This window comes from Solanum dulcamara, chromosome 2, assembly GCF_947179165.1.
Source record: "Solanum dulcamara chromosome 2, daSolDulc1.2, whole genome shotgun sequence".
In the NCBI taxonomy this organism is placed as follows: Eukaryota; Viridiplantae; Streptophyta; class Magnoliopsida; order Solanales; family Solanaceae; genus Solanum; species Solanum dulcamara.
Window position 1 is genome coordinate 21,540,163 of NC_077238.1, and position 22,852 is coordinate 21,563,014.

Here is a 22,852-nt window from a genome sequence, read left to right on the forward strand (position 1 = left end):
TTATATAGCTTAATATATTAATATATCAAAAATACAAATAATTATAGAACTTAATGTATTAATATATCAAATAAGGTATTTATACAATAATACAATTATAATTGCAATGCATTAAATAAGATAAATTATATTAACTTCCCATTATTAAATTAACAACTAGTATTTATCTATTGAATACACATCCAATTGATTATTATTATATAGTTAAATTTGCTATTTAATATCTAATTAAATTCATATAATATAAAAAAATAAATTATAATTATTTATATTAAATATATATTGATGTTTATAACTATTTATATTAAATATATATTAATGTTTGTTATATTCTGTAATTTTTTGATCAATTTAGCCATCAGGTCAATCCAAATTCGCCATCAAGGCTGGGTTGAGCGATGTTGATGGTGAGAATACGACATCTCACCCCATCCTCTTAACCATATTACTAGTATTTCGAACTTAGATAGATCGAGCCAGACAAAAAATCATATATTTCTTTTTTATTTTAATTATTATTTAAAATTTTCGAGCTTAGGTGGATTGTGCAGGGTGGATATCAGGTATTTCTTTTTTACTTCATATTATTGTTTATAATTTAACTTTAATAAGCGAAAAAAAATTTAAAAGTTAAAATTAAGAGGAGGAATTTCAATTTTGGAAGAGGAGAGTGAACTTGGAACCAATACATCAAAATTGTTCATTGAACATTAATGTCAAAAATCTTGGGATTACTAGTAGCCTTTGGTATAGTAATATACAAGACACCATGTTTAACTTCAGCCTTAATATTCTCGAAGTCAACATTCTCAGGCAAAGTAATTCTTGTATTATACTTTCCATAGCTCTTAGCTGACCATTCCTCTTCCTTTTCCTCTTTCCCATTATTGTTGGCCACTTTCTCAGCTTTCACAACCAACATTTTCTCTTCTAACCAAACCTTTACATCTTCTTTTGTCATGCCTGGCATGTCAAACCTCATTTTGTATTCTCCTTCACTTTCTTTTATCTCCCATGGTGTCCTTCCCTTTCTGTACCCAACATCCTCCGTTGATGGACCTACAATCAGAGGCGGATGGAACATATAATCAATATGTTAAGTTGATCAAACAATATTTTCGATACAGAGTATACATATGTACATCACTCATGTCTATTATCAATAATTTTACAAGTACACCAAATTTAGATATAGAGAAAAAATATTTCTTTCTTTCAAAAAACTTTAAAATAAAGAAAATAACTTTCAAAGTAACAAAAATAAGTTGTTGATAATATATGAATCCTCACTCACTAAACACTAAAAAATAAACAAAAAAAAAACTCACAGAAAACATTTCCCGAAACACACCCATAGTGTCAAAGAACAGAATTTAAAAATTGTAACATAATAAGTTAAAAATATTAGATCTGCCTGTACCTGCCACCCAACCTCCATTAAAAGCAAGAGGGTCCTCCACGATTCTTTCCATTGTGTCCATCATTTGCTGCACTGTCCTTGCTGTTGGAAACCTATCCCATAACCCTGCCACAAATATTCAAGAAAGCTCAACTTCGTATAGAATCAACTCATGCATCAAAATTAACAGAACAAAATGTTATATTACCAGCGTCTAGATCAAGATTGCTAAATATATGTGAACCAATTACCAGGTTATGATATTCTCTAAATAATAACCTAATAAAAATAATAATAAACCAATTCAATCTGTCTGTCAATGTATACAACTTAAATCCTATAAAAAAAACAGAGGTTATCCCTTACCCCCTTGGGCAAATTCATCAACAATTACTTTTTTTTAATTTCTCATTTGATGTTTGATACTCGAATTGGAGGCTAGAGAAACTCACACTCAAATTCTGATTAAAAATGAAAAAAGTACTTACCGCTCATCACCAAGACACTTTGACATCATGTGTTATGCTAAAATAAAAATAAAAAGTTCAAAAGGGAATGTATTGATTCTTACCAACAGGGGCCATTTGGGGTGATCTCTTTCTAGGTTGAGGTGGCTTGTTTTGTCTTTGCAAGTGATCAAGATTGTGTCTTTCATCAACTGCCATGATCTTCAATTTGTTATAATTACCTCTACTAGAAATTGGAACAGAGTAGTAGCAATATTTTGGATTAATGTTTGAAAATGAAAGAGGGTGTGAAGTTGGAAATCTTGATAAGCAGTACTCAGCCATTTTTTGTATAAATATATATTTTATAAATGAAGTTTCAAACTCAAAATCAGAACAAAGAGGAAACGTGAGTGATGAAAAATATAAAGGGTAGAGGAGAATAATCTGGAAGTACTAAATGGCTTGTTACTGGACTTCTCTAGAACTTCTTTAAATTCTCTTGGATTGGTTCGAAAAGAAATAATAGAATATGTTTTAGGCTTGGTTCACATTTAAATTTAAGGCATGTTTGGATAGATTTATTATTTTTGATTTATAAATTAAAAGTTATTAGTATAAATAATTTTTTAATTTATTTTGATTTTGATTTAAAAATAAGTATTTAATTTTTATTTGGATTTAGTTTTTATTTTACTCAAATAAAAAAATTTAAAAATTTATTTTAATTTAGAAATACTTAAAAAAAGTCTATTTATAGACTCTTAATTACAGAAAAATTATACTTTTATGTTGTAAATTTCCATATGCTTTCTGCCTTTCTTGGGATACCAGATAGTGTCACTTTTTTTACGCTCAATTATTTTATCGATGCTTGCTACTTTTTAACCAACTTATTTATTTGCTAGTAATTTATGTCCACTAACTTAAGCAAATAAACAAAAATCATCTTGTTGTAAAATGAGACTAAATTAACAATTTAATAATGAAAGAAAAAATAAATAGGAGAACAGAAGAAGAAGCAAAGCAGAGAAATTGCAGTGTATCAATATTTTTGTTCTTCACGATCATCTATTGCCAATTCATGGCAATGTATATATAGAAGATTAGTGTTAGTAAATGATTAGTGGGCTGCCCACTTTTAGTGGGCCCCACTTTAATATAATATGTGGTGGACATTCCACTTATATGTGGACACTCCACTTAACACTCCCCCTTGGATGTCCACGTGTAATGTGTTTACATAAAAACACTTTACAAGAAATAATATACTAAGTTATTCTGATGTTGTGTCTACATATCTGATAATACGCCTTGATTGCTGCCTCATTAAAAACTTTACCAGGAAAACCCAATGGGACAAAACCTTGGTGAAGGAAAAAAGAGTGCAGCGCGTATTTACTCCCCCTGATGAAAGCTTCATTTGATATTTTGGAGACGGCGCATTCCAACCTTATGCCTTAGCTTCTCAAAAGTTGATGTTGGTAATGCCTTTGTGAATAAATCTGCAAGATTATCACTTGAACGAACTTGTTGTACATCAATTTCACCATTCTTCTGAAGATCATGTGTGAAGAATAATTTTGGTGAAATGTGTTTCGTTCTGTCTCCTTTTATGAAGCCACCTTTCAATTGAGCTATACACGCGGCATTGTCTTCGAATATAATTGTGGGTATTTTAACATTATTTTCTAGACCACATCTTTCTTTGATGAACTGTATCATCGATCTCAACCACACACATTCTCTACTTGCTTCATGAATTGCTATTATTTCAGCATGATTTGAAGAAGTAGCAACAATGGACTGTTTTGTAGATCGCCATGATATAGCAGTCCCTCCGTGTGTAAACAGATAACCTGTCTGAGATCGAGCTTTATGTGGGTCTGATAAATAACCTGCATCTGCATAACCAATAAGGTCTGCGCAACCTTTGTTAGTATAAAACAAACCCATATCAATAGTACCCTTCAGGTATCGCAAAATATGTTTGATACCGTTCCAATGCCTTCGCGTTGGGGATGAACTATACCTTGCTAGCAAATTGACAGAAAATGTTATATCAGGCCTAATTGCGTTAGCAAGGTACATAAATGCGCCAATAGCACTGAGATATGGTACTTCAGGACCAAGAATTTCTTCATCCTCTTCTGGAGGTCGAAACTGATCCTTTTTCACTTCAAGTGATCGAACAACCATTGGAGTACTTAATGGATGTGCTTTGTCCATGTAAAATCTTTTTAAGATTTTCTCAGTGTAGGTAGATTGATGGACAAAAACTCCGTCTGCTAAATGTTCAATTTGCAGACCTAGACAAAGTTTTGTCTTTCCAAGGTCTTTCATTTCAAATTCTTTCTTTAGATATTCAATTGCCTTTTGGACCTCTTCAGGGGTTCCAATAAGATTTATGTCATCAACATAAACAGCGAGTATAACAAACTCTGATTCCGTTTTCTTAATAAAAACACATGGACAAATAACATCATTAATATAACCTTCATTTATTAAGTACTCACTTAGGCGATTATACCACATGCGCCCTGATTGTTTCAGACCATATAATGATCTTTGGAGTTTTATTGAGTATACTTCCCGAGACTTTTTACATGCTTCAGGCAATTTTAATCCTTCTGGGATTTTCATGTAAATTTCATTATCAAGTGAACCATAAAGATAAGCTGTAACCACATCCATTAGGTATATTTCAAGATTTTTATGTACAGCTAAACTGATGAGATATCGAAATGTTATTCCATTCATAACCGGTGAATATGTTTCTTCATAGTTGACTCCGGGTCTTTGAGAGAATCCTTGTGCAACGAGGCGTGCCTTATATCTTACAATTTCATTTCTCCCATTTTGTTTTTTAACAAAAACCCATTTATAACCAACTGGTTTTACACCTTCAGGGGTTTGGACTACAGGTCCAAAAACCTCACGTTTAGCAAGTGAGTCTAATTCTGATTGAATTGCCTTTTGCCATTCTGGCCAATCACATCTACGTCGACAATCTTCGACGGATTTAGGTTCAAGACTTTCACTATCTTGCATGAGGTTAATTGCAACATTATATGCAAAAACATTATCCACCGTAATTTTTGATCGATCTAAATTTATCTCATCACCGGTAGAACTTATTGAAAGTTCTTCATTCACTCGAGTCTCGGGTTCACTGATTTCTTTAGGAATATCAGGATTACTCAAACCTTGACCTTCTTCAGGAAGTTCGTGTGTAGTATCATCTTTATTATTTCTTACGCCTCTTTTTCTAGGATTTTTATCCTTTGAACCCAACGGTCTACCACGCTTCTGGCGTGTTTGGGATTCAGAAGCTATGATACTTGTAGATGGTCCTTTTGGGACATCAATTCGGATAGGTACATTCACTGCAGGGATATGTGACTTAGTTATCCGTTTCAAATCAGTAAATGCATCTGGCATTTGATTTGCTATTTTCTGTAAGTGGATGATCTTCTGGACCTCCTGCTCACATGTGCGGGTGCGTGGATCAAAATGTGATAGTGATGAAACTTTTCACGCAATTTCTTTTTCTTTTTCTTTTTCAGGTTCCTTTTTCTCTCCCCCTAATGGCGGGAAAATTATTTCATCAAATCGACAATCTACAAATCGAGCAGTGAATAAATCTCCAGTCAACGGTTCAAGGTATCGAATTATGGAGGGTGAGTCAAACCCAACATATATGCCCAACCTTCGTTGAGGGCCCATTTTTGTACGTTGTGGTGGTGCTACAGGCACGTATACCGCACAACCAAAAATTCTTAAATGGGCTATATTTGGTTCATGACCAAATACTAATTATGACGGAGAATATTTATTATAATGTGTCGGTCTGAGACGTACAAGTGCTGCTGCATGTAAGATAGCATGACCCCAAACAGTAATAGGCAATTTTGTTTTCATTAGTAGAGGTCTTGCTATTAATTGTAGGCGCTTTATAAATGACTCTGCAAGGGCATTTTGAGTATGAACATGAGCAACAGGATGTTCAATTTTTATCCCAATTGATAAGCAATAATTATTAAATGCTTGGGATGTAAATTCTCCAGCATTATCAAGGCGAATGACCTTAATTGGATAATCTGGTAATTGCGCCCTTAATCTTATTATTTGTGCTAACAACTTTGCAAACGCTAGGTTGCGAGATGATAATAAGCACACATGAGACCATCTAGATGATGCATCTATTAGGACCATAAAATATCTAAACAATCCACTAGGTGGATGAATAGGTCCACATATATCTCCATGTATACGCTCTAAAAAGCCAGGAGATTCGATGCCAACCTTCAGGGTCGATGGTCTGGCAATTAATTTGCCTTGATAACAAGCAGCACATGAAAATTCATCATTTGTAAGAATCTTCTGGTTCTTTAACGGATGTCCAGTTGAATTTTCAAGAATTCGTCTCATCATTATTGATCCAGGATGACCTATTCGATCATGCCATAGTACAAATATATTTGGATCAGTAAACTTCTGGTTTACGATCATATTTGCTTCAATTGCACTAATTTTTGCATAATATAGGCCAGATGATAGAGTTGGTAATTTTTCCAAAATATATTTCTGGCCTGAGACACTCTTGGTTATACCAATATATTCAATATTCATTTCATTTAATGTCTCAACATGATATCTATTTCTGCGGATATCTTTAAAACTTAATAAGTTTCTTGGAGATTTAGAAGAAAATAATGCATCTTCTATAACAATTTTTGTCCCTTTGGGCAGAATTATAGTAGCTCTTCCGGAGCCTTCAATCATTTTGGAATTGCCAGATATCGTAGTAACATTAGCTTTTCTTCTAAGCAAGTTGGAAAAATATTTCTCGTCTTTAAAAATAGCATGAGTTGTTCCACTATCAATTACACAAATATCTTCTTGATTGATCATTGATCCAAATAAGATTTGAGGCATTTCCATATTTTCTTCACAAAGAAAGAAAGTAAATATTATAATTAATACATAATTTATTATACAGAATTTTATTTTATTACATGGATCTAGAAAAATACAAACATAATATTTAATACATACAACAACAAAGAAAATTGTTTAAATATTATCGGGCTTATCAACATTCATATTTACTTCCGAAAAATTAAAGAAATCAGCTACATCCAGATGCATGGGCTCAATATTGTCCTCAGAGATAAAATTTGTCTCTGGATTATTTTTCGCCCTCTTTAACGATGCCTGATATAGCTGAACCAAGCGTTTTGATGGCCGGCAAATCCGCGACCAGTGCCCCACACCTCCACATCTATGACATATTGTTTCTGAATTATTCTTCGGTAAAGCTTCTGGCTTTTTACCCTGCCTTTTATATTGCTGGTTATTTCTCAGTGCCAGCCGAGCATCATGATTAAAATTTCTTCTTTGACTACGACCACGACTGGGGCCATGGCCTCTTTCTCGTTGGTTAGAATTTGCCTGATTCACTTCAGGGAGTGGCAAAGAACCAACTGGCCGACTATCATGATTTTTCATTAATAGTTCATTATGTCTTTCAGCAATAAGAAGGTGAGAAAGTAATTCAGAATATTTTTTAAAGCTTTTTTCGCGATATTGCTGCTGCAGGAGCATATTCGCGGGTGGAAATGTGGAGTACGTTTTTTCAAGTTTATCTTGTTTCGTGATTTTATCTCCGCATAAAGTTAACTGAGCTATAATTCTAAATAAAGCAGAATTATATTCAGTTATATTTTTAAAGTCCATCAGTCTCAGATTTAACCAGTCATAACGTGCTTGTGGAAGCATGACCAACTTCAGGTGGTCATACCTTTCTTTTAAATTTTTCCACAATTTCAAGGGATCTTTTAATGTAAGATATTGTAATTTAAGACCCTCGTCAAGATGGTGGCGGAGGAAAATTATAGCTTTTGCACGGTCTTGACTAGATGCCGTGTTATCATCTTTGATGGTGTCTGCCAGACCCATCGATTCAAGATGAATTTCGGCATCTAGTGCCCATGAGGAGTAATCTTTTCCAGAGATATCCAAAGCAACAAATTCAATTTTTGAAATATTTGCCATTATATTAAAAGAAAATTAAATAAAATTCTTACCACTTTTTGTTACCTTCAAAAACAAATAGCCGGAGCCTCGTGCTGATAACGTGTTGTAAAATGAGACTAAATTAACAATTTAATAATGAAAGAAAAAATAAATAGGAGAACAGAAGAAGAAGCAAAGCAGAGAAATTGCAGTGTATCAATATTTTTGTTCTTCACGACCATCTATTGCCAATTCATGGCAATGTATATATAGAAGATTAGTGTTAGTAAATGATTAGTGGGCTGCCCATTTTTAGTGGGCCCCACTTTAATATAATATGTGGTGGACATTCCACTTATATATGGACACTCCACTTAACACATCTAAGATTTTTACCCTCTATTGGTATTTTTACTTTGGTCTACCATATGATTTTTATTCCACTTAATTAATTTTCCATATATTAATTTATCTTTGTTGAAATCCAGAAAGTTCGTGGAGAAGTATCCGTAGGATATTAGTAGACAGTCCAGGACCACACATTTGGTGTGGAGTTCTAGTTAATGATTTTCTTTTTTTCTTAGTTAATGATTCTGCTTTATATTTATTTATTTATTTATTTATTTTCTGCCTTTAATATTCGAATAAAAAACAAAAACAGCTTCTTATGTGCTATTACATGGACAACTTAAGGAATGGAAAATAATTAAGAATTTGTCTTTTCAAAGTTTTAGTTAATTTCTTTATTATATTATGATCACAGGTGCCATTTGACGCCGCTTGCTTGGGAAAAAAATCACAAATTTATATATAACCTTAGTCAGAAATCTACATGTATATTTATTGTACTAGACAAGATATGCTTTAAGAAATAAGGCATATGTCTTTTGGCCTTTTTTTCCTCTCAAATTTTTATTAAGAATAAATTATATTTTAGTATTTTTTTTAAAAAATTATTATTTATAATAAAAAGTATAATTTTTAAAGAAATTATATTATTTTATTCTCTTTAACCACTTTTCAAATAAAAGAAATCAAGAAAATGTTATTTTGGCTTCTTACATTTTATCCTTTTGTACTCTGTTTTTTAAAATCTTTGATAATATAATGTAATACTCTGTCAAAAAAATTAATAGCAGAAAAATATTGAACAAAGTGAATTACAAATTCTCTTTTTTTAATTTCTTCTTAAATTTTCAAGCAATAAAACAGGAAGTATGTTAAAGTGGGATATACCAAGCTATCAACTTGTTGAATCAAATTATATGGTTATAACTCTTATTTTTATCTAACATTTCTTAACTTATAACTTATAAAATTATGTTAACGATTCATATAATGATTGTCTCAGTAAAAAAATGGTAAAATCTTACCTAAAACTAATAATTGAAAAACAAAACTGAAGGAATCATTTATGGAAAAATATCAAGTAATAATTTGCATTTAAAAAGCTATAAAGTACATTTTAAAAATAAATACATATAAAGTTTATTTAGATTTTAGGCCTCTAATTGAAATTTCGCTTTAGACCCCCAATTGTTTTGAGCCGGCCTTGGACAAGACATGGAGCATGTATCAGTACGGATTCAATATATATTATAAATTTTGTTCTAATTTATGTAACATAAATAAAATTTTGAGAGTTAATTAAATTTTTTTATGATTTGTAGATATTTTGATTTATTAATTATTGTAATTTATGATATTTATTTACATAATTTTTAGAGAATATATGTTACTCCTTCTATCCCAAGTTACGTGGCATTAATAAAATTTCAAAAGTCAACTAATTTTTTTTATCTCGTTTAGATATTTTAAATTGTCAATACAATGGATCGATTGCTTGAAAATTAAACATCAACGGAGAAAACATAAGGGGTCGTTAGAACTTTTGCCCCTATTCTGTGCTGATTTTTAGTTTTTGTCCGTCAATGTAAATAATTTTTTTCCCGAGTCATAATTTATATTTTCACAATATAATATTATACAAATTATGCCCCGCACACAACATTAAAGATCTAATGCCCCTCTAGGCAGAAGTTTGATTAGTAAGAACAAAAATTTTAAATCAATTCATTTAAAAGATAAATCATGCAATTTAATGGGAAAAAAATAAATATTAGAAACGCTATAGACGATCCAAACCCACATAAAAATATTGAAATATGTTCTAATTCAATACTATTATATTTGATCACAATTCATAAATTCAATATTATCAATCATGTGTAGCATATTATTTACCACCGCATCACATTAATTTGTTAGAATATGCGCAACGGAAGTTATATTCATGATCATATATCTTACATATAAATTAAACAATATAATATAAACAAACTTAGAAGAAGACTAATCTGTTGAAACTTCTACAAAACTCGTTCAGAAGTTAAGAATCCAGGACTACGATCTTTTTCTACTTCCTAACTAATTGCTACTATCAAGTTATTTGTGTGGACAAATATTGCTTTAGAAATGATGATTTCACCTTTTCCATATCTAGCCTTTTTATATTTGTTTTTCCACTCAAGGATGAAGACGAAAAATCAAAAACAGATTTGGGCATAATGAGCAATACATAGAGGTAATCAATTGGAGGAATAAATTGCCATTAAGCCAAAAATGTTTTCAGCCATTTAGAGCAAAAAGAATTTGTTCTTAATTAATAATTGAATTTTAAAAATTCAATTCATTTAAGAAGATCAATAAAATAATTATTTCTCCTTTTAATTATTCCCCTTCTTTTCTATACTCGGTCAATTAATCAGGTATAGTAGGGACCATAAATTTATTTAACGGAGGCTTGCAATCATGATAATAATTCACAAAAGAATGAACTAATCATATCGTGATAAATTACAAATCATTCCACTAAAAATCTATAAATTGCACTCCTCGATTTAATTTTTGAAATCCACCATTACATTTTATTTAACTCTCCGTGTTAGAATTACAGACATCAATCAATTAAATCAAATTTTCTAACAAATTTATTTTATTAACTAAATTTATCCTTTATTATTATACTTAAATTATTTCACGTTTCAGATAAAAAATTCACTCGCAGGATTTCACATTAAAACTTATAAGCAACCATAAAGGGGTGTCTCCTATCTCAAGATCAATACACGATTCTATCAACTAATTATTATTTTACTAATGTGATTTGTTATTATCCAGTCTATTAGCAATTTGTTGACTCATTAAAAGAGTCTCGCCTTTTAATAGATTAAAATAATAAATCAAATTACATAGATCATAATAATTATATCAAGATTAAGAGTATAAGTACATGTAATGGACTACAGATATTGTTTTCCAAGATTCATAACCTAAATAAATATCTCAATTTGGTCCGTTCAAATACACACTAAATGTACTAGCACAAGAATTTGAAATCTTATCATTCTCATAATTAAGATCAAATTATATTTAATCTTGTGCTACAATCATCAAGATGTTTGTCGACAATTTTAATCTTCCGTGTATGAGTTAAATAACTCCGTACACAAAATCACCTATTATATAAGCAATGGACTCGCATTTAAACATAATGATGTATTTAAATAAAGACTATATTATAAAATAATTTTTTTTATCTTTACAAGGAATTAAATAAAATAGTATAACTCCACTACATGGTTAATGATATATTCCAACACAATTATAAACATATAAACCAATTAATGTATGTATATTACTCTGTCCTTATAGGTTGTGCACCCTAAACGTTTATGTAAAGGGAATATAGCTCTCTGGTTAAAGACAAATTTTGTGGCTGGTAAAGGTATTCTGGGTGACATCATGAATGTTTTTATTCAAACAAAGCTAGAACCATCCATCCAACAAATACCAAAAAAAAAAAAGAATGTTGATCTGGCCTGGATTGTACAATTTGAATCGAATAGATATGTCAATATACTCAACTTGAGTAGTGGAAGCTTATGCTACTCGAACCTTAAAATATGCAATCATACGAGTGTAGGATTCTCCAAAACGCTAAATATTTTTGAAAGAAATTTTTTTTATTGGTCGTCATAGAAAATTGTCTTGTAAGTTGTCGAAAAGATCCCAATTATGAATAGGACTAGATATCCAATTTTGGAAAGGATCTTCAACTCCTGGATAATACATGTCCATAGTGTGTGAATTTTGAAACATTTCCAAATTACTCTCATTTAAGCTGGAACTAGATGTTGAATTTTGTTGCTCTTGTGGATACTCTGAAGTCTTTTCTGGCTTGACTTTTTCATTAATCTCTTCACAATCTTGTTGCTTAATATCATCGTCATTTTGTTCAATTGGCTTGTGAGTTAGAGGGTCTATGCCAAGAAATTTTAGCTTCTTCTTGATCCTTGTATTCCAATGATTCTTAATTTCATTGTCTGTACGTCCTGGAAAATGCCCTGCTATTTTCGACCACCTACTATTTTTAAAAAAAGTGAAATTACTAACCTGAAAAATAACGCAAATAAATCAATTGTGCAGACATATGACTTTGCAAGTTAATACCTATTGCCAAGCTGAGAATGAAGCTTGATGATCATGTCTTCCTCTGCTTCAGTGAGTGCTCCTCTTTTGAGGTCTGGCCTTAGATAGTTTATCCACCTTAATCTACAGCTCTTCCCACATCTCATTAGCCCTTCAAATAAATATCATCAATTAGTTATGTTCCATCATAGTATTAATTTATTCTTTTGAAATTTCTTTCTACAATGTCAAGAAAGAAAATCCAAAGATAAACTGTTTTAGTCAGTGTATGTAGTTTTAGTCAGTGTATGTAAATATTGGATGTAGGTAAGTTATTTTCAGAATAATTAAGCACTACCTCACTATATTTGATGAGTAGAGTAAAAAACGATCAATATTGTCTAAACAAAATGATTTTAACACATTACATGTGTGTTTACCTGCTAATTTTGGTACAAGACGCCAACATTGTATACCATTATTGAGGATGAAATTCATAAGCTTATGATCTTCTTCAATTGTCCAAGGACCCCTTTTGAGTCCTATCTTGTCACAACAAGGTTGTCTTCCCATTTTAATGTTTTTTGCTACACAAAACCCAAAATCAATTAAACTTGGGATCAGCAGCCAAAAATGTAGCTTATAAACAAAAGCAAAGATTCTGCCAACTCATCTACCTACCTACCTACCATTTATTTTTATGAGTTCACTCATAATTGAGCAAGAAATAAAGAATCAAATAACCTTTAGTTATTTAATATTAATCATATAATTGTCTGGTTTCCTTATCATTGCCAAAAAGATGTACCATATATTATATTACAAGTACGAAAATGAAGAAACAGACGTGACTTCTTGTCGTTGACATGTTATTATATATTCGCACGATGTTTTCTCCAATTGAATTTTGCAAAAAGTAAAAACATTTTAAATTTATCAAAAGATTCTTAAGGTTGCCTTTCAGCTGGCTTTACTCTTTAGTTTCATTTATGGGAGGCAAGTCCTTTTCTTCACCTCTTTTTTTATTTTATTAATTAATTATTTGAAGCTTTTTGATTCTATTAAAGGCTAAGGTGTTCCACTTTAATTTCTTTATTTTTTCTTTACCTTATCCCGTCCATTAAATCTCTAAGTGATTCATTTTTTCAAGATTTTTTTAGTGCAATTTGTAGCAAACATTTATTAGAATTTCATGAGCCAAATAATAAACAGTTGTTAAACCCATCATTATATATTCATTTTTGTCATTATTTTTTGTTGACAACTTCAAATTTTGTGATTGTCAATTGGCTTAATTAGTTGACAATATTAATCTCCAACGATATGATTAATGAACTAGAATATGTTCTCTTACAGAAACCATCTTATAAGTACGACAAATATTTAAGGCTCTCTTTAAGTTCTATGCACTAAGCAATGCAAAAACGTACATATATACGCATCAATACAATTTAATTGGATACAAGGATTGTTATTTCTATTTTGCAAGTCACCATATCAAACTCGAAAAATTACATGTAATTGTGCGTCAATTTAACTTAAAGCTAAAAAAAAAAACCTATAAACTCAGGGGCAGAGCTTGGGGCAAGGAGTTCATCCAAACTATCTATGTTGAAAAATTATATTGTATATATAACGTCAATATTAATTATTATATATATATATATATATAATTGAAGTTGAACTTCTTTAGCTTCTTCGTGTAGGAGCAGCTCAACAAAGTTGACGAACAAAAGCCAAATCTCCTAATCCGTTTCACACCTTTAATGTTAGTGTTAGAATATATGATCATTATATATATATATATATATATATATATATATATATATCAATTTGTAAAAGAATCAAGTGATCTTTTTATTTGATTGAATATAATATTAGAATATTATCTTTTACTTGTATTATTATTTAACACTTCATTCGAAAAAAGTCTAAATATCAATATCGAAGTGACGATATTAATTTTTATTTTCAAATAGATTTTTTTTTTTAAAAAATGACATACACTTTGAATTGTTTGGTATAACATATTTTTAGCTCACCGAGAATAATCATTATTAAGGTAAAAGATTAGTATATAGTTGAGTGATATTTCTTTTTTCTTGGGGAGAGCATGATTCTAGTTTGGAGCAACTTATTTGTTTCTTCTTTTCCTTATCAATATTATCATTATTATTTATCTTATTCTTCAATTTTATAACTATCGTTATTTCTTTTGTTTTGATTATCTGACAATAATTTCCTTTTCTTAAGATTTTCATCATAGCTTCTCCACTCATATATTTTATAAATCTATAATTTAAAATATTTTTCTTAAATCGAAGATTTATCGAAAATAGTCTCTCTACACTTACTCTTCCTAAACTCCACTACTAAAATCATAATGAATATTATTGTTGCTTCGAATTGTTTAAATCTATCTTAAAGTTTTGTTTTCTTAGTTTATTAAAAACCCTTGTACTTTTTTAGTTCAAAATATTTATCATTTTAATTAATTTATAAATTTAGTACTAGTAAAAGATGGGCCTCAAAAAAATTGGGGCCTAATTTGCTTTACTTGCCTTATGCTTTAATCGGCTCTGTTATAATTCCTTTATATACATTGTCAAAATTACATATATCAACTATACCATAATTAGTTATTTTTATTCTATATAATCTTTTTTGTTTTAATTTATTTATTCTGTTTTTAATTGTCACAGAATGTAAACAAAATACTTTAAATTTTGTAATCTTAAATTAAAGATATATACAGATATTGTGCCCTTAAATATGTCATGTGAAAAATTGGAATTAAAAAAATTTTAAAAAATATTCTTTTCAAAATAGACTAAAAAATATAGAATAAATAAATTAAAATAGAAAAAATATTTGAATCCTGACCCTATGCCCTCGATGAAAGTTCTGACTCCTTGCCAACTTAAACTATTTATTTAATTGCAAAAGGCAAGAATAGCTAGCTAGTATGCATAGACAAAAGAACAAAAAGAATAGTTGTATGGAGATATTGTTGTCTGAAAGAGATTTAGACGGCTTTCATGATTCAAGTACATAGTCAGGATTTATGAATAATGAGTTCAATGAATTTGTAATTTTCAGTCTGTACATGGACCATGCTTTATTTTTTTATTAAGCAAAAATGATTGAATATTGAAATGGTTTAACTAAAGACAAAATAAAATAATAGTAGACTCACAATATCGATTTAAGCGGGACTTAATTAACGCCTTCCCTGTTAAAAAGTATACTAATGATTGTTAGAGCCAACCTCCTTTTTTTGCCCGCAAGTTTATTAAATTATATATATTACTTCAAATTTTAATTTATTTGTTTGATTTTGATTTAATATGAAGTTTAAGAAAGTAAAAACAATTGAAACTTGTGGCTTTACATTAAAGGGATAATGCATAAGTATCATCCTCAACTATGACTGAGAATGATGTTCTATAACTGAATTCTGTAATCATTCTCTCAACGAAGAACCCTAAATCTCTCTCTCTACTATTCATCCAACACACCTTCACAATATCAGGTCTGCCGGAATGGCCTTACCGCCGCCGGTGGAGCTTCCCAGACCACCAGAACAAGCCTCATCCTCTAATCCAGCTAATACCACTTTGAATCTACAAAAAGATACTGAAAATGCAATTTCAAGTGAGGTTGGATTGATTCAAAATGCACAACATTTTCCCAATCAAATTGGGAGCAATCTTCAGGCGATTTATGCGAGAACAGCTTCTGAGTCGCCTGAAATGCGCCTCCAAAATCGAACAACTTCAGGCGAGATTCAAGACATGGCAGCCACTAAAAGAAGCCGCTCACAGTCGCCGCCGTCGTGCCTTCATATTCGAAGCGGCTCCGGAGAGATTCGAACCATCAGACCTACTGGGGGTTGCTCACAAGGTCATGGCGCAGCTGTAGGAACAATCTTCATCGGAGAAATCATCGCCGGTGAAGAAAGTGGTGTCGGCGCAGGGGCTCAGGCGACTCATTTTAAACAAAAGTTATACCAGAATGTTCCTCAGTTTGATGCGCCTCTCCTAAGCTCAGAGCGCCACTTCGAATCACCTCCATTGGATTCGAATATCCCTTGGACCTCTAAGAACAGTAGGAGCCACGAAGTTGCAGGTTCAGCAGGTCAATTTTCGAAAAATATTAACTTTCAGGACCAAGTACAACAACAATTGAATGGAATACAACCGTGTGATCACTACCATCATGCTCCAGCACAAATTCAAGAAATTCAAGGTACGGAGAAGGAATGTAACAGTAAGTCGTCAACGGAAATTCAAGATAAGTCCTCTCAGCCCACTAATTTCTCTCAATCTGAACAATTTCATTATGTTAACAATAATGTTGATGGTCAACTACCTGTGAATACACTCGAACAAATGGCTTATGGTTCTACTGCTAGGAATAATATTATAGCTATGACCAATGACAAAAGAAATGATCGGAATGATAGAACTCAAACTCCCTTAGTTGTCAATCAAAGTGGTCATGAAAAGAATCAGTCGCAAGGAATTCAAAACAAGGAAACTGTTAAGGATCCTAACAATAGGAAACATGTTGATCAGGCCATCATCGAAAATAGTGTCGAAACTATTGAAAAACCCACCAGAATCGCTATTCCGGTGAACGCCCAAAATAATTCGCAATCCCAAAACGACCCACATACCATTACGAATGAAAAAAATCAAAAATCCCAATTTTTAGGCACCCCGAACTCAAATTCTAAAATTCCAACTTGCACAAATAGGGCCGAAAACAGTCTTCTCGTGCCCGAATCTGTTTTGGTTGATTGTATCACCACCCCAAGCAATCTTAGCACTTCCACTAATCCCAAACGTACCAACCATCCTCCCATTTCAGAATTCCCTCCCATCTCATCCAATTTCCAAAGATTCAACTCGAAAAACTCTAAAAATCCGGTAGTGTCCTTAACCCCCACCGCGCTACCTCCTAATAATAAGCCCCCTACCAACCAACCCACCACCACAAACCACCCTCCACCCCCTATAGCAAAGCAATCCATGGCTACAAGACTAAGAGCCAAACAAGCTGAGCCTACAACCAGAATTGAGCTAACACCCCCAAAAAGGGTGACAAAATAAGGTTGTCCGGCTATCATGTTTAAGAGAGAAGACTACATGATTAAGATGGCTGAATCATGTAAGTATACTCTCATAGGCAAGTTTTACAGCCCAATGCCAAAGATGGAGGTAATACGAAAAAAGTTCATTACTCAAACTGAACTTAGGGGCAAGGTCAAGATCACCCATTTTAATTCTAGACATATATATATTGATCTTGACAATGAACATGATAGAGCTACTGTTTTAGACAGTAAGAGAATGTACATAGACAGTGTATTCATGAGATTTCAAGTTTGGACCCCTACTTTCGATCCAAATTATGAAACCCCCATTCTCCCTGTTTGGGTCATACTCCCGGAACTCCCTTGGCATTGTTTCCATAAAGAATTTGTTACGCTTCTGCTCGCGGACGTGGGACAAGTGTTGCACTTGGACATGGCCTTCATGCAAAAGACGAGGGGGAGCGTGGCAAAAGCAAAAATCCAAATGGACATCACCAAGCCTAGAATCCAAAGTGTATGGATTGGATTCGACGAAAATGATGATCCAAATGGAGAAGGAAGATGGCAGGACATCGAATATGAAGATGTTCCCCTTTACTGTACCTACTGTAAACACCAAGGTCATACTCCTCTGGCTTGCCACGTCAGCAGAAGAGATGCAGAACGAAACAAGGCCAAAGATAAGGAAGAAGAGCCAAAGAAAGATGCGTCGCCAAAAAACACAGGTATGATATCTACTCTTATTGTTTTAGCTAACACTCTAAGTTTCAGACAACAGGTACCTCTAGAAGAAACCACCACCACAACTCAGGAAGGAAGTCGCAGGGCGAAGGAGCACTCAATCAACCCAAACAGGATTCAAGTAGCAAACGACCAATGGCAAATCCAAAAGCGAAGAAACTTCAAAGGTAAGACCCAAACTGTGCAGAACACCCAAAGGATACAAGGCAATACTCAACAGGTGTACAAACCCATTCAAGCAAAGACGCCAGGTATTGACTCAATGCTCCCAAACCCCAATCCCCAATTTGATTGTAATTTTGTTGTTATGACTGGTCCAATTCAAAATGGACAGCGCGAGCATCAACCAGGTATTGACTCAATGCTCCTAATCCCCCATGGCTCCCCGAATAATATTTTTACTGTATTGTCTGATTCCGAAGTTGATGGAGGTGAGGATGGTATTGAGGAGGAGCCAACTAACCTGCAGGATGGGGTGTCCAGAGGGGGGGTTTTGTCTCATGTTTTGCATGAGAACCTTAGGATTGACCCTAGGAATGACTTTAGAGCTCCTGCTACCACTTCAAATATTCAGCATTTTTCTTTCCAGCAACTTGACAAACTGGACCTTGCCTCTAAGGAATTGCCTGAGAATCTTAAAGGCTCAGATGGTACTGAAATGAGGCTTGTGGATGCCCCTAGTTCCACACAGGAACAAGGTAACACTGCAGCTCCAATTCATGTGCACCAGCTGCAGTTTTTGGGAGAAGGCTCTTCACTTTGTCCAGCTGTTGGTTCCAAGAAACATATGCTTAGTTTGAGTGTTGGTGCAGCTGCTACAGTGAAAGAAAAAAGTGTACAAAATAGGGCCACTGAGGTGCAGGGATTGAGACCTGCATGTGCTACTATTTTCACTCCTGAAATGGGCATCAATGCAGCCCCTTTTCAGCCTCAGGATCTGCAGGTTGTGGGAGATGTTCTAGCTGCTGGTTTGAATGAAAAATTGCAGGTTTTGAGTGCTACTTCAGCCCCTAATCTGAAGGAATATAGAGTAAAACATAGGGACACTCAAGTGCAAGAATTCACACCTGCAGCTGGCCCTATTTTCAATCAACAATTTGACATAAATGCAGCTCATCTTCAGAGTCAAAATCTGCAGGTTTTGGGTGGTGGTTTAGTTGCAGGTTTGCATGAAAAACTACAGATTTTGGGTGTTACATTAGCTGCTATTTTTGAAGAGAATATGATGAACAATATGGCCACTCAGGAACAGGGATCAAGACCTCTAGTTGCTCCTATTTCCACTCAGGAAATGGGCAACACTGTAGCCCCTACTCAGTCTCAAAACCTGCAGGTTTTGGGACATGTTCCAGCTGTAGGATTAAAGGACAACTTGTATGTCTTGGGGGCTAGCTCAACTCCTAGTTTGAAAGGAAAAAGTGTGCAAGTTGTGGTCCCTAAACTAATACCATTTCAGCACCAAAGTCTAGGTGTAGATCACAATGACAGTGCTAAAAATGACCAGGAAAAAGGCTGCAGTTTCAGCTATGCTTCAAGTGTTCAATTCCTCGATCCTGTCTCCCAACAAGTGCAACACCCAAACCCACAAATGCAGGCCTTTTATGCCTCTTTAACTCAACTTCCTGCTGCGAACCTTGTATTTAAAACACAAGGAGAAGCTACTGTTTCTCCAACTGCTCAAATCAACTGTAGTAATTCCAAACAGACATCCAACTCTAGGACTCATAAAAGAAAGGAAGCTAGAAAGAGGAAAGAACTAAAACAACATCAAGCTGCTGCAGCCACCAATGATGTAGTTGCTAATACATGCTCGCAGTTGGTTTTAGTTAACCAAAATACACCTATCAGAAGCCCCGATTTTAAAGGTGAAGATCCCATCACTATTACTCCACTAAACATTGAGTCTATTCCTTTTATGCATCCACAACAAGACTCCACCATTCCCTGCGCACTAAATACTACTCCTACCCTAGCAAATGAATTTGATGAGTATGGTGTCATACATTCAGAAGATGAATATGACCAAGAGTTTCAAGGTGAGGTTGAACTGGAGGATGAAGAAGAGACTGCTGAACAGTCTAATAGAACTCTTGCACCATCCAAAACCACTACCAAAGTCACAGATAATGAGATGAACCAGCTAGCTAGTGAACAAGGCTTATCACCTAGAGGTATTCACCATAATCCAAAAATTTCTACTATGCATGCTTCGTTTAGTAGACCAAACACTAGGCTCTATAACCTCAGAACCCATCAATGATTAACACAATTGTATAGAATGCTAGAGGTATCAATACCAAAGGTGTCATAGATAGACTAAAGTTCCTCAAACAAATCCATCAAACGTCCATAATTTCCATCCTAGAACCTTTTTCCAACAACGCTCATCTACAAAGCTTTAGAATCAACCTTGGTATGGATAGGTCTGCTTGCAATCCTAATGGTAAGATTTGGATTTTCTGGACTCAAGATGTTGATTGTAAAGTTATTGATATTGACGATCAACAGATCACTTGTGAGATGAAACATGTAGAGCATCCAAATGCATTTATCATGACATTTGTTTATGGAAAATGCAAAGATACTCTTAGACGGCCACTTTGGGATAGGCTTTTGCATCACGCTTCCACTAACCTTCCTTGGTGCACAGTTGGGGACTTCAATGTCACCACGTCCACTACTGAGAAACTAGGTGGAATCCCTTACAACATGCAGAAAAGCTTTGAGTTTATCAGCGTTATCGAAGCTTGTGGCCTAATGGATTTGGGGTATCATGGCTCAGACTACACTTGGTGTAATCAACGAGATATGCATAAAAGAATATGGAAGCAACTCGATAGAGCTATGGTGTCCGATAACTGGTTAGCTGTTATGCCACACACTTCAGTTACTCACCTCCCTTCGACTGGCTCTGACCATAACCCTTTACTAATAGAGATGAATGCTAGACAGGATTCCCTTATTAAATATTTTAAATTCTTGAATTGTTGGGTGGATAACCCTACTTTTCTTGAAACTGTAAAGTCCTGTTGGGACATACCTATGACGGGGAATCCAATGTGGTCATTCCACCAAAAAATGAAAAGGCTATCCTCTACCCTTAGCAAATGGTCGAGAGTGGAATTCGGCGACATTTTTGCCAAGGTTAAGGAATATGAAGAATTGGTGAAAAATGCCGAAGAAAATCTGATAATATCTAATAATGAAGAGAACAGGATGCAATTGCATGCTCTCAACGCCGAATACACCAGATTTCTTAAAATTGAAGAGAACATTCTGAAACAAAAAACTCAACTACATTGGTTCAAGGATGGAGACGCTAACACCAAGTATTTTCATGCTTTAATTCGTGGCAGGAGAAGGCGACTGTTCATTCACAAGGTTACTAACGAAGAGGGGGATTTGATTCAAGGCGACGAACACATTGCTAGAGCAGCTTGTGATCATTTTCAAAAACTATTCACAGGTGATGAGTCTCCGATTTCGGAGAACATCTTGAATTGCGTTCCTAGAATGATCACAGCTACTCAGAATGAAAGCCTTCAAGCCACGCCTACCATTGAGGAGTTAAAACAGGTGGTCTTCTCCATGAACCCTAACTCTGCAGCCGGTCCGGATGGCATGAATGGAAAATTTTTCCAAGCTTGCTGGGAAATTATTTCGGAGGACCTACTTGCAGTGGTTAACTCTTTCTTCTGTGGCCATGCTATGCCTAAGTTTTTTTCTCATGCATGTTTAGTCTTGCTCCCAAAGGTAGATCACCCCAACACGCTCTCTGACTATAGACCCATTAGTCTCAGTAACTTTACTAATAAGATAATATCAAAACTCATTTGCCTCAGGCTTTCTCCCATTCTCCCCGGTCTTATTTCTCCTAATCAGTCCGGGTTTGTAAAAGGAAGAAGCATCTCAGAAAATATCATGCTAGCACAAGAGATTATCCACGATATCCGGAAGCCTGTTATTGGCGAGAATGTGGTTATCAAGTTAGACATGGCCAAAGCATATGATAGAGTCTCCTGGTCCTATACTTGTCTGGTACTGAGAAGAATGGGCTTCGGTGAGACCTTTATTGATATGATTTGGCGAATCATGTCTAATAACTGGTACTCCGTTCTCGTTAATGGGTCTAGACATGGTTTTTTCCACTCCACCAGAGGGCTCAAACAGGGTGACCCTCTTGCTCCCGCCTTATTCATTTTAGGAGCGGAGGTGCTGTCCCGAATGCTGAATAGTCTTCATAGCTACCACTTCTACCAGGGTTTCCATATGGCGAAAAGAGGCCCACAGATTAATCATTTGAGTTTTGCGGATGACGTTATCATCTTTACCTCCGGAAGGAGGGAAACTCTTCAGATTATCATGAAGACCTTGACCCTATATGAGCAGACATCGGGGCAAATTATAAACAAGAATAAGAGCCACTTCATGATGCATTCCAATGCGCTCCAAGACAATGTGGATATGGTGAAACAGGTTACAGATTTCACTCAAAAGCATAGTCCCATCACCTACTTAGGATGCCCTCTCTACATTGGCAGGCAGAGAGTCATGTACTACACGGACATGGTTTCTAAGGTTGTCAACAGAATTAGAGGGTGGCATTCCAAAATCCTCAGCTACGGCGGTAGAGCTACACTTGTGAGATATGTACTTCAGTCGCTCCCCATTCACCTCCTT

The 22,852-nt window shown here is 34.1% G+C and overlaps 2 protein-coding genes across 2 annotated transcripts; both read right to left on the reverse strand.

Annotated features, from left to right (window-relative positions):
* Positions 1-630: 630 nt before the first annotated feature.
* On the reverse strand, positions 631-2,358 carry LOC129875838 (small heat shock protein, chloroplastic-like). Its single transcript, XM_055951066.1, has 3 exons — positions 1,971-2,358; positions 1,421-1,525; positions 631-1,059 (listed from the first exon to the last, which is right to left on the reverse strand). Exons 1-3 carry the CDS (start codon positions 2,188-2,190, stop codon positions 701-703), a joined length of 684 nt encoding a protein of 227 aa, XP_055807041.1. The 5' UTR covers positions 2,191-2,358; the 3' UTR covers positions 631-700.
* Positions 2,359-11,720: 9,362 nt separating this feature from the next.
* On the reverse strand, positions 11,721-12,919 carry LOC129875846 (transcription factor MYB20-like). The gene is made up of 3 exons (XM_055951074.1): positions 12,774-12,919; positions 12,376-12,505; positions 11,721-12,286 (listed from the first exon to the last, which is right to left on the reverse strand). The coding sequence occupies exons 1-3, from the start codon at positions 12,904-12,906 to the stop codon at positions 11,899-11,901; spliced, it is 651 nt and encodes a 216-aa protein (XP_055807049.1). The 5' UTR covers positions 12,907-12,919; the 3' UTR covers positions 11,721-11,898.
* Between the last annotated feature and the right edge of the window lie 9,933 nt (positions 12,920-22,852).

Excerpts from the sequence above, each read along its gene's own strand:
- LOC129875838 (XM_055951066.1), bottom strand. The coding sequence starts at position 2,190 with ATGGCTGAGTACTGCTTATCAAGATTTCCAACTTCACACCCTCTTTCA. Across the intron at positions 1,526-1,970 it reads ACCCCAAATGGCCCCTGTTG|GGTTATGGGATAGGTTTCCA; the intron begins GTAAGAATCAAT and ends TATTTGTGGCAG. Across the intron at positions 1,060-1,420 it reads TAATGGAGGTTGGGTGGCAG|GTCCATCAACGGAGGATGTT; the intron begins GTACAGGCAGAT and ends CTCTGATTGTAG.
- LOC129875846 (XM_055951074.1), bottom strand. The coding sequence starts at position 12,906 with ATGGGAAGACAACCTTGTTGTGACAAGATAGGACTCAAAAGGGGTCCT. Across the intron at positions 12,506-12,773 it reads TCTTGTACCAAAATTAGCAG|GGCTAATGAGATGTGGGAAG; the intron begins GTAAACACACAT and ends ATTTATTTGAAG. Across the intron at positions 12,287-12,375 it reads CATTCTCAGCTTGGCAATAG|GTGGTCGAAAATAGCAGGGC; the intron begins GTATTAACTTGC and ends TAAAAATAGTAG.